Source organism: Sceloporus occidentalis, unplaced genomic scaffold, assembly GCF_023333645.1.
Source record: "Sceloporus occidentalis isolate IW3139 unplaced genomic scaffold, rSceOcc1.0.p SCAF_3, whole genome shotgun sequence".
Classification (NCBI taxonomy): Eukaryota; Metazoa; Chordata; class Lepidosauria; order Squamata; family Phrynosomatidae; genus Sceloporus; species Sceloporus occidentalis.
The window spans coordinates 8,922,705-8,935,356 of record NW_028316983.1 but is presented as its reverse complement, the minus strand read 5'-3'; the positions used below and the strand labels follow the sequence as shown (position 1 = coordinate 8,935,356).

Genomic DNA, 12,652 nt, shown 5'->3' with positions numbered 1-12,652 from the left:
TTAAAAACATAATTTGTTCAGAATGGAATTTCCACTCAGATATTTTTCTCAGTCTGGTCAAGTATTTTGCTATTTGACTGCTTTCTGTAGTGTATCAGTTTTCTTGTTGTGAGTATTTATCCAAATGTAGTGGGTGGCCATCTGTCGGGAGTGCTTTGATTTGTGTCTTCCTGCATGGCAGATGGGGGTTGGTCTGGATCACCATTGTAGTCTCCCAACTCATGATTCTATGATACTGTTATTGGTGTTTAGAGATGATCCTCGACCTGACAGCACAGTGACACTGTCTGACTCAGGCAACTGAAAGTGAGTGTTAAGGAAAGGCAGTAAATTTTACTTATCGGACTGTATGTATAAATAAGGACTAGCATTCTGTATTGCAGTTGCAAATGGTCCACAGAGTTATCGATCTATATTTTTTCTATATTCAGTGGCTGGCATCTTTAGAGAACGCATTCTCTAAAGATGCCAGCCACAGATGCTGTCAAAACGTCAGGAATAAACTCTTCTAGAACATGGCCCCAAAGCCTGAAAAACCCACAAAAAACTATGAATGCCGGACGCGAAAGCCTTTGACTTCACAGTGGAGCTCTGTTTTGCTGGTGAACAGGGCACAGCAGGATGACATTTCCAGCCCCATCCTCATCAGTCATCTGCAGTTGGAGGCAGGAATTGCCAGAAAATTTTATTGTGCCACAGATTGGTGATAGGAGATGGCTGCAAACATCATTCTTCTGCACCTTGATCATAAGCAGAATAGTTCTCTTATTCAGAGTGGCTGCTGGCTGTTGAGGTAGCTCAGAGGGGCGCAGAGAGGATACTGTAACATCTGCCTTGGTCCAGGCCTCGGAGGTAGAGAGGAACTGCTGGACCTCTTATCCTTTCCCTCCACCACTCCCTTCTCCTTCTGTGTCATGTCTTTTTAGATTGTAAGCCCGAGGGCAGGGAACCATCTAACTAAAAAGATTGCATGTACAGCGCTGTGTAAATTTACAGCACTTCATAAATAAAGGTTAATAATAATAATAATAATTGACTATGTAGGATCTCAGCCAATATTTCCCTATTATTGCTGCTGCTGCTGAATAAACCTCTGTATGGCTCAGGTTTAGATGATCAGAAGGACCACAGATGTGAGTCTTCACATGTTTTAAGATTTGCTGGAGAGGTTGACATCTCAGCCCCATCAAGGTCAGATGTATGTTCCATAGGGGCAGGATATTTTTTGGTGACTGCTTCAAGATCATGGAATGTCCTTAGAAAGCAGAGGGAGATGGGCAAATATCAATGCATACTTTTAATACAAGGGTGGGCAAAGTGCAGTCCATAGCTTGGGACCTTTAGGCGTGACCCCTGAAAACTGCCAGACCTCCTCAAATTTTTAAAAACATTATGGGTCGATTTTTGCCCAAACATTGCCCCCAAACAGTCCCAAGCTTCCAAAACCACCTGAAAATGCAGTGGTTTGATTCCCTTAATTCCAAGGGCCCTCTCCTGAAATTTCAGGGATTAAAAAGCCAAAAGAAAAAACCAGCTGAAAATCTGCCAAAATGTAGGCAGAAGTGATTTTTCATCATTTTAAGTGCACTAAAATGTGCTGGTACAGTCCATTTGGCAGGCGCAGGGGAGAATTGTTTTAATAACTAAATGTGTGTAAATGGATGTGTTAGATTTTTAATGTTTAATGTATTTAATGTATTTATTAAGATGACATTTTAAAGTGTCTGGTAAGATACAGACTGTTGAACTGTTCCAATTTGGTAAGGACAGTATTAATTAATCCTCTGTTTTCCCACATTTTCAGCTGCTGTTAAAATGTCCCAGTTTCTCTCTCTTCCTCTTTCTTTGCCTTCAGTTTGCTTCACTTGCTGCAATTTGAGTGCAAAGTGCATAAGTAGTTTGCATTCACTGAACTCAGTTGGGAAGGAGAGGAAGGGGGCAGAACCTTATATTTCCCAGTAGTCTCAGGCAAAAGCAAACAGCTGCAGTCTTTCCTAACTTGTCTTCTCCCTAGCCATCTTGACTCCATTAGTCACGTGTGTCTCCGTTTTCATCTCTGTAATGCTGCAGTATATGAAGATATCATTTTATGTTTATAACTGAATGTAGTTTATAGCATTTAATAGGATGTAAATGCCTTGCATTCCATCCTTGGGAGAAAGGCAAGATGCAAATAAAATAATAAATTTTATATGTACATCCACATACATTGTCTGCTGGAATAGGGAATAGTCCCTTGTGGGGTTTTCTACTTCAGCAGTGAAAATAGGTATGCTCAATTGAGATAATATATAGCTTGACTGGTCTATGGGTGTATGCGTGGCACCATTTGCTGCTTTATTTCAGGCATAAAAACACCTTAGGTTGGGCTTGATCTTTGATGTGTCTCAAGAATAGTGGTTTTATGAGGATGGCACTACTTTTAATTGGACAGATTTGTAAAATGAGTTTGTAAGATTAAGTAAGCTTGTGTACCTTCAGGTCATTTCTGATTTATGGTGACCCTGTCCTGGGGTTTTCTTGGCTGAGAGAGTGTCACTGCCCAAGGTCACCTTTGGCTGTGGCTTTTCATGGCTGAGCTGGTATTTGAACCCTGTTTTCCAGCTCTCAAACCATTACACCATGCTGACTCCAGTCATACAAGAAGTAAGCTAGTCATACAATAGTGAGTACTGTAGAAAGTATCTCCATGTTCAGCTGCTGCCACACTGCAGAGATAGTGGAATCCTGGAATTTATAGTTTGTTGTGGCACCTCTCTGAGATATATAAATATCTGACAAAACTACACATCCCAGAATTACATAGCATTGAGCTATGGCAGTTAAAGTGTTGTCAAACTCCATTAATTCTGCAGTGCAAATGCAGCCTTTATGATGCATAGCAACAGTTCAAGAGACCCCCCTTGTTCTACCTGCTTCTTCACAGCATTTAAGATTTTTTCTAAAACACAGTTGCTACCATTTATAAATATTTCCACGGTGGGGACCTACTATATGCCCTCAAGATTCTTGTTGAGAATATTATGCCATGTCAATTCACACTGGACACAAACTCTCCTTATCCTCTGTTGTCACCTCAGACTTCAAGTCTGAACCCTATCTATCTATCTATCTATCTATCTATCTATCTATCTATCTATCTATCTATCTATCTATAGCATTAAATGCAGGCTGAGTCTCCCTTGGCTGAAATTCCTGGGAGCAGAAGTATTTTGGATTTTGGAGGGGTTTTTTGGATTTTGCAATATTTGCATATACCTAATGAGATATCTTGGAGAAGGGACCCAAGTTTAAACATGAAATTCATTAATGTTTCCTATACACCTTAAAAATGTAGCCAGAAGCTAATTTGGTACACAATATTTTTTTAAAAAGTTTGTGCATGAAACCAAGGATATGTTCACTGAACCGTCAGAAAGCAAAGATGTCACTGTCTCAGCCATCCATGTGGACAGTTTTGGATTTTGGAATATGTTTTGGATTCTGGAGTTCTGGATAAGGGAGATTCAACCTGTATTTCATTAATGGAAGTTGAACATAAAACAGATTCATAATGGAATACATTAAAGCAAAGGTATAGTGGATTGAATGTTGGACTATGACTCTGGAGATGAGGGTTCAAATCTCAGCTAGGCCATGAGTGACCTTGGGCAAGTCACACACTCTCATCCTCAGAGGAAGGGAAAGGCTAACCACTGTCAAACACACCTTGCCAAGAAAATCCCATGGTAGGTTTGCCTTCGGGTCACCATAAGGCACACAACAACAACAACAAGAGGGAATTTCAGCAGACATTGCTTGACATGCAACCAGGTAACAAGCATTAACTGTTGTAATGCCCTCTTTTGCATGATTAAAGGTACAGGAGCCATATTAAATTTTCAATCCAGCAAGCCTAGTTTCTATGAGGGAGCCATGCAGTGGCATAAAGGAGCCAAGTCTTGCAGTGTTGAGTTGACAGGGCTTTACCTGCCACCTCCTTTGGCCTTCCTTTCCTCTCTGAGCTTAGCTGCAATTCTCACAATTCTGGGAGAGGCAACGGAAATGGATTATCCCAACAACAATACATTATAAAAAGCTGTTCTTATTGGAGTATTTTGGTTTTAAGTGGCAGGTTAGCTTTGGGCTTGCTCTTGGTGGGGATGCCACCTCCTAGAACTGCTGGATGTAGAACAGCGTGTTGAAGTCGAAGGCTTTCACAGCCAGCATCAATCATTTTTTGTGGGTTTTTCGGGCTACGTGGCCATGTTCTAGAAGAATTTTTTCCTGCTGTTTCGCCAGCATCTGTGGTTTGCCCTCCTCTAAGGCTAGGTACCTTATTGCACACACATTTTGGGGATGGAAGGAGGACACTCATGTGGGCGCGCGTGCTGAAGAAAACGGAGTTTATCGCACACGAATACGTCCTCCAAGAGGCCCTGTTCCGTCCCCCGGTGCGCACCCGTTCGCGTCCAGTCCTGACGGGCGTGATTTTTTAAATCACGCCCATCAGGACTGGACGCGAACGGGTGCGCGCCGGGGGACGAAACAGGGCCTCTTGGAGGACGTATTCATGTGCGATAAACTCTGTTTTCTGCAGCACGCATGCGCACACAAGTGTCCTCCTTCCGTCCCCAGAACGTTTAAAATTGTGTGTGCGATAAGGTCCTAAGAGAGTGTGACTTGCCAAAGATCACCCCAGTGGCTTTCCATGGCCAAGAGGGGATTTGAATCCTGGTCTTCTAGTGTTCACCATTCAAACCGCTGCAGCACACTGGCTCCAGAAAAACTGCAGAGCTATAGTGCTATGATTCTGCTTTAACTGTCATGACAACATCTGAAGGAATCTTGATATTTGCCATTTAGAAAGGGGTATTTAGGATTCTGAACCAGAGAGCTCTACTCCTTCACCAAACCACAAAGGGCAAGATTCCATAGAATGATCTGAAGAGGGCTGCTTGCTAAAGCAGCTGTGTCCTTCCTGGAGTAGTCCATCAATTGAGGCTACCACTTCACCGTCATAAAAGCACCTATCCTGGTAATTTATACCCTCTGTTTAACATATCAGAAAAATTAATCTCATGACCATGTTTGCATGTTTGTTGTGCATAGAGCCTTTGTTTTGCATAGCAGGATAACAAACGTAGGATGGGATAACTTCACATGACATTCAAACTTGGGACTATGGCTCGATTGATGTCCCCAGACAAGCCAGGATTGCAAACCATGTTTAAAACGCCAGTTAACATGCAAATGGACTTTAAATTTCCTGGACCTTGTTAAACTCCTAATTCCCATATGGCCAAAAGGAGTAGGAGGAGCGAGCCTGCAAAATTTACCCTCCTCATACCATCTTAACTAGAAACAACAACATGCAGGGATCTTACTAACATCTACATTTTTTGTTTGGTTTGTAACATCTTGCCTGATGAAGAAGCCAGTGGAGCTTTGAAAGCTTGCAACAAGTATATTGTGCATTTCGGTTGACCAATAAGGTATCACTGTTTGGTAGATTTTTGTTTGAACAGGTTTAAACCAGTGTTTGTATCGCCCTATGGATCATGAATTTGCAGGGTGAACTTAACCATAATTCTGGGTTCAGGTGTCATATGAAGTTATCCCTTCTTGAGTTGTTTACTTGCTTATCTGATGGCAAAGTGAATGGGCAACATGAACCATGAAGCATTGACACAGTTGTTTATGATGCCATACTTTTGGGCTTAAAATGCTTTGCAAACAGAGGCTGAGTCACCATGATAAGACAACATGAGTCCATCCAAATAGTTTCTCATCCAGCTGGTTAGGGAAGTCACCCAAAGTCCACGCATCGAACAGGTCACATAGCACCCATGAGCAGTATTTGCCATTGAAACTGGCAGGTCAAAACCACATCCATCACAAGCCATTACACTTGTGGCTCTGGATGGGTTTCGCTTTAACATGGAAATGTGACTGCTTAGCATATGTTTTTTGTTTGTAGTGCATAAGATACATTTACTTCCTCTTCCCTGTTATTGTATCTTATAATTAGCAAGAGGGAAGGAATTCAAATGCCACGGTAAATTTATTAAATTTGAAATTAATTTTGTGAGGACAATCTCCACCCCCATACACTCTCAAAACATTTATGGGATCATATTTACCCAAATTCTCTTATTTTGAATTCATGTGTTGGTTTTTAAAATCTCCCGTTTGAAATTCTGAGTGTTTAAGAATAAAAACACAAGATTTTTAACACTAAATGCAGATCTAATTCATGTAGTTGATTGCTTCAGTTTGTGGCTGCAGCTTTTCATATGTATGCCTATATGATCTGACCAATGAAATATACGATTTGGGTCCAAACTCAGCTCATGTTTCTCTATTCTTAATTTTTGATAGGATACTTTACATCTTCAAATTAGATCCTATATGAATGGACAGGGAAGGGAATAAATCATTATTGAATTTTAATGTGAAAATGCTTTTTTCATAATCTATGTTTCCAACCTTGAAAATTTGCCAGATTTAGGATTTAATAAAAAGTAAGTTTGTGATAGCTAAGAATGGGTGCATCTACAATGTAGAAATAATGCACTTTAACACAACTTTAACTGCTGTGGCTCCACCTACAGAACCCTGGAATTTGTGGTTTTGTGAGGCACCAGCACTTTTTGTCAGAGAAGGCTTAAGACCTTGAAAATCTGCAAATCCCAGGATTCCATAGGATGGAACTACAGCCCTTAAAGTAATGTCAAACTCAATTATTTCTGTAGTGTAGATGCACAATCAAATAAGACAAAGGAACAAGCATTTTGAAGAGCTTACTCTACCTCTTTATTTCTGCCTCCCTTCCATCCACCCCCTGTTCCCCGTTGCTCTTATAGCCAAGATAACAGAGGAATAGTCAAGATGGTTGTGGGTTGCCTAGAGTGGGCTACATTGGTTCCTTGAAGATGGTACCATTTTTACTTTCAGGTCAGTGGATCTGGTGGGAGTACAGAATATGGTGCCACTGAGGAGAGGAACAATAATAAACAATGAACAAAACAAAGCCAAAAAACAGCAATGACTATGGACCATTTTATTAGGCAAGCATTTGCCCTTTGTGCCATTCCACACTGAATACAGGCAGAAGAAGAGGATCCAGATGTTCAGAACAAGATTAATATTTTGCATAGGAAGAATCCCTTTGCCATTTTCTTGACCTAATCACGATGCTCTAGACAACACATCTGTCTGTACTCTAAGCAGCTTCCACTTCTTCTTAAAACAGAATAGGGCACCCCTTGACCTAGCATCATAGAATCGTAGAGTTGGAAAAGATATTGAGGGCTATCCAGTCCAACCCCCTGCCATGCAGGAATACACAATCCAAGCATTCTCAACAGATGGTCATCCAGACTCTGTTCAAAAGCCTCCAGAGAAGGAGACTCTGATGCAGTAGTTTCCACTATCAAACAGATCTTATTGTCAGGAAGTTCTTCCTAAAATTTAGGTGGAATCTCTTTTCCTGTAGTTTGAATCCATTATTCCATGTTCTAGTCTCTGGAGCAGCAGAAAGCAAGCTTGCTCCATTCTCAATATGACATCCCTTCAAATATTTTAACAGGGCTATTATAACCTTCTCTTCTCCAGGCTAAACATCCCCAGCTCCCTAAGTCCCTCTTCATAGGGCATGGTTTCCAGACCTTTTACTATTTTGTTTGCCCGAAATGCTTAATACTAGGCAGCATTTACTCAGTCGTGAAATAAATTCATGTTCTACTCAGCAACGCTTTTCTTGATTATTACTTCCCCAGTGACAGGACTGTGTCCTAGCATCACAAATAACCTTAGTGATGAATTCATAAAGGTATGAGTTCCAGTGATAACCTGTGGCAAGGGTAGCATACGAGCCTCAGTGATCTGTTGTTATTGTTGTGTGCCTTCAAGTAGTTTCTGACGTATGGCAACCCTAAGGCAAATATATCATAGGATTTTCTTTGCAAGTTTCTTTAGAGGAGGTTTGCTAGGCTCCATGCCAAGCTCTTCCAGAAATGTTGGTCTTAAAAATCTACCAGACACTTAAAAATATGGAGAAAGCAAGTCTGACAAAGTAAGAAGTCATACTTTGAATAATCTTCCCATTGCTTTCTAGTACTGCTGTCCCTTTAATAGATTTGTAGAAGAGGAAATTTCAACAGGTGTTGCTTCTTACCTGCTTGTACTACAAGCAATATCTGCTGAAATTCCCTCTTCCACAAATCTATTAAAGGGACAGGGAGGTGTGTCAATAGGGGATCCCACGAGGATGTCCCCCTACATCAGCCAGGGTGCTTCTGCTGTCCATGGTGGGGTTTTGCATTGGGCAACAGTAGCAGCAGCGGCCATGGACTCCTTTCCTAGCATGACATAGTGGTTTGTGTGGTTGGGAGGTTCAGGGTTGAATTCTCATCTTGGCCATGAAATCCACTGGGTGATCATGAGCAAGTCACATTCTCTCAGCCTCATACAATGGCAATGGCAAACCCTCTTTGAACAAATCTTGCCAAGAAAACCCCTTAGGGTCGCCCTAAGTTGGAAACAATTTGAAGGCACAAAACAATCAACCAACCAACAAGTAACCAAGACCTCCATTTCCTGGCATGGCCACCAGCCCAGCCAGACCAAGAAAGGGCTGTCAGGCAGCAGCAGCCCACCTTTACCAGAGCCAAAAGTAGACTGCCTTGTCCTATATTCCTACCCAGTGCCCTGCCCACTCTCCGCCCCAGAAGGAAGTGCTGGGCAGGGCAGTGGGGGGGGGGGGGGGGAGGTGTGGCAGACATCTGGGAACAGTGCTGCTGCCACCTGGCAGCCCCTTCTGAGTTTGACAGGGCTGCTGGCCAGGCAAAAAAGGGAGGTGATGGTGGCATTAGCAGCCATGGGCTCCTTACCTGGGGAGTAAAGAAGGGGAGCAGAGGCTGCCATTGCTGTTGCTGTCAATATCACCTCTATTTCCCAGGCCAGACAGCTGCTCTGCTAGACCTAGAAGGGGCAGCCAGAGTGCATCAGCACCCCACTCCTATCAGTGGCTGCAGTAGGTGAATGGTAGAGGCACCTTGACTGGTAGCTGGAGGTGTGCCCAGCAGCTTGGCGGGCACAGGCAGGCTGGTGAGGCAGCCAAGGGGAAGAGACAGGTGGCAGGCACCCCTTCTTGCCTGCTGCTGCTTTCCCTTCTGCCACACCTCCCCTCCTATCCCTCTCTCTGCCCACCTGAGACTCTCTGGTGATGGGGGGTTTGGGCTGTTAGGCTGGATGGAGCTACTACAGTGGTGGTTGCGGCAGCATTCTCCTCCTCTTGCACACCTCTCCTTCCCCCTTCTACAGGGCTAGGGGAATCCCTGGGAGACTTAGTCCAAGCCACTTCCACCCCTGTCTTTGCTCCATGGGTGGAGGGAGACAACCAAGACCACACCCCTCCCACTGCTTGCAGCTCCCACTCCTTGAACCTGTGGGGCAGCTGCCTGCCTGGGAGTGACAGCTTGAGGTACCACACTGGAGTGACACCAATTAGTGATGCCACTGTGGACAGCAGCCATCTCCAGTTTTCAGTGTTGCGGCCCTAAGGGGTGACTGTTGTCGTTGTTGTTGTTGTTGTCGTTGTTGTTGTTGTGTGTCTTCAAGTCATTTCCAACTTATGGCAACCCTATCATGGATTTTTTTTTTTTTGGCAGGTTTCCTGGGGGGGGGGGGTTGCCATTGCTATCCTCTGAGGTTGAGAGAGTGTGACTCACCCAAGGTCACCCAATGGGTTGACATGGCCGAGCCAGGATTTGAACTCTGCTCTCCAAAGGCATAGCCCACCGCTCAAATCAGTACAACACTTTGCCTCTAAATAACAAGGAAATTTATCTGACTTGGCCTCTACTGATGTGAATTATTTCACTTATCATGTGAATGAAGCAAACATTTTTTTCTGGGAGCACCTACTGTCCTTAACATTTGTTTCACCCCATGTTCTATGCAAAATGGACTGAAAACAATAATTTTCTGGGGGGAAAAGCGAAAGCTTGCTGATTGGGCTCAAACGTGCATGAAAATATTCTGAATGGCAACCTTACTATTTCATGTTTAGTCAAAATGTGCCTCATACAGATGTATGGCAAGGGGGGGGGAGTGAATTTTAAAATGTTTGACTTTAATCTTAATTTTGTATATTTTTAACTGTATGTGTTTTTATTGGAATTTTCTGCCTTTTTGTAGGCCTCCTTGAGTTGCAATCTGGAAAGAAGGTAGGAAATAAATAAAGGGATTGATGGATAGGTCCAAAACCTTACTAAAACCATCATTTTGGTCCCATCAGATAATTCACCAAGTCTGGTGATTCTATTATTGAGCATGTGGCTCAAGCATAATAGACTAAATTATAGGATTAGATGCCTTGCGTGTGTGTTGCCTCGGCTTCCTGACTCCTACATTAAAATTGGGAGGGAGAGGAAGTTATAAGATTATGTCTAAGAACCTGGAGCTGTTCCCTGGGATAAAACAGGCTTCCAAATAAGCTTCCCGCTTAGAATCTGCACAGAGGAATACCATGAACTTCCTATAATTTATGGAGCCACCAGTGACATCAACCCCAGCCAATACTTACCATCAACTTAGACCTATTTGTATAAGAAGCATCTCCAAACATCACACACTAAGGAAAGAAGTAAAACTTAACATACCCTCTTTAACAGGCCGGAAAGCAAGAGTCCAAATTGAAAGCAGTCATAAGGAGGTGAGCAACAACCAGTCAGCAGAGCTTTCACTAGACCTGTTTCCACCATTTGGAGTTCATTGGGCTACTCATAATAATGACTTATGCTCCAGGATGCTTCTATGCCAACAGGTGACATATAAAGACAATCAGGCCATCAGTAATAAAGAACAGGGTAACTCCCCTGCTCCCAGCATAGGCTGTTTCACCAGCTCACATGGACATCTCAATGAGCCCCTTTATTTATGTCAACTCTGTGTATTCTCAGTAATTCTGCCTGAGTTACTGTTTTCAGCTGCAATTGCTAATAAAAATTGCTTTGCAAGACTGAAAGTGCCCTTTGAAGATGGTTATGTAAGTCCCAATAAATTGTCTTTCTTTTGAAACCTTGCCTTCTCATCCCCTCTCCTCATAGTCTTGCTGCACCAAGTTCAGGATATTTTAGAAATACAGAAGACCCTCCACATGCACAAGGCCCCTGTGAAAATGGAAAAGCCACACATTAAAAACACACTAAATTTTTATCTGAGAGAACACCTCTCTAGGAATCTCCTCTGAAGTTGACTGTGAAATTGCAGTGGAGGACCTACAAATGCCTAGAGAAGTGTTCTCTCTGGGAATCTGTAAGTCCTCCAGTGTGACTTTTGGCAGAAGATGACAATAGAGATATGCAGGAAGACCTGTCCTAGAGATTTCTAAAGAGAACATATTAATCAAAACTGAATAATTGAATCCGCAAAAGTCAAATGTGGAGGGCCAACTGTAATTAGGAGTACCAGACAACTAATGATCATTAGCAACAATCAAAGATTTAGATACTTACGGCTGTTGGGAAGCAGGTTCCTGACAGATCTTGCTGATATAATTAGCCGGGACATAACCCACAAGTGGGTCTCCAGAAAGCCGCCTTGCTAAGACATACCCTCCCTCTTCTTTGAGGACACATAGTTTGTCCCCTCGGTTGACACTCAGCTCATCTGCCTTCCTGGCTGTGAAGTCATGGAGCACGTCAAAGAGGGAGAAAGAGGGCTCAGCAGGATCAGGATCCAGGGTGGGGTGCAAGGATTCTCCCGGGATGGGTTCCCAAAAATCTAAAGAGTGGTTATTCGGAGCCGTGTTGGGCAAACATTTGTTCCAGAAGGTGTTGAGAAAAGTCAAGTGTTTCCGGATGAATTGGTCCATCCCTTTTTATGTAGGAGAGGGGGAGAGAGAATGTCAGATTCAGCTGTGCTCTTCCATAGGTCTACTTGGAAAAAAGAAGAAAAATTCTAGATTCTTCATTGCCAGGCGTCTCATCGGCTAATATCCAAGTGCTGGTGTCGTCTTACCCCCTTCCCAAACCAAGAAAGCAAAATGAGATGGTGTTCTCAGTCCTGGGATCCCAGAGTGTGTTTCTTGTTGGCTACTGACAACTCCCAAGTTCCAAAAGTGAGACTGGACGATCAGGTGCAACTAGTTTGCTGCAGGCTAAACTCACAAGTGCAGGCCTGCCAACACATCCGTCTAGGCAGCCGCAGCTGGGGTTTGCTTAATTATCAGATTTGCTCATGTTCTGAGCTGCACCCAAATTAGCACTCATTTCCACTCTGTTGCTTACAATGTGTGTAAATTCACGACTCTTTGGTATGGTGCCAGTTGCATCATTTACAATCTACTTAAAATGCATGTTTAAAAACAGAATTTGGGAGCCAGTGGTAGGATTCTGCTTAAAACAATAACTTCTCCCACACAAAAATTGTGGTACTTTCACAAATTACTTCTTTCAAAAAATTCATCTGTGTGGTTTTTATGTGGTCTCTAATGCTTCCGCTTCTGCACACCTTTACAGAGTAATGTGTAAAACATAAGATGCAGCAAGACCACAAATAAAGTATAAAGACAAATTACTATGCTATACAAATTCCATATATTGCCATGGTTGCATACTTTGAGCCCAGTCACACTATATAATGGATTTTGTAGGCTGTTGAATAC

General features: G+C 42.8%; 1 protein-coding gene across 1 annotated transcript in view; it reads right to left on the bottom strand.

Moving 5' to 3' along the window:
* SRMS (src-related kinase lacking C-terminal regulatory tyrosine and N-terminal myristylation sites) overlaps positions 1-11,860 on the bottom strand; it is a 40,377-nt gene extending 28,517 nt beyond the window's left edge. Inside the window, exon 1 of the mRNA XM_089513610.1 lies at positions 11,502-11,860. Coding sequence (XP_089369736.1) covers positions 11,502-11,860 — 359 coding nt within the window. The remainder of the gene's footprint in view (positions 1-11,501) is intronic.
* Between the last annotated feature and the right edge of the window lie 792 nt (positions 11,861-12,652).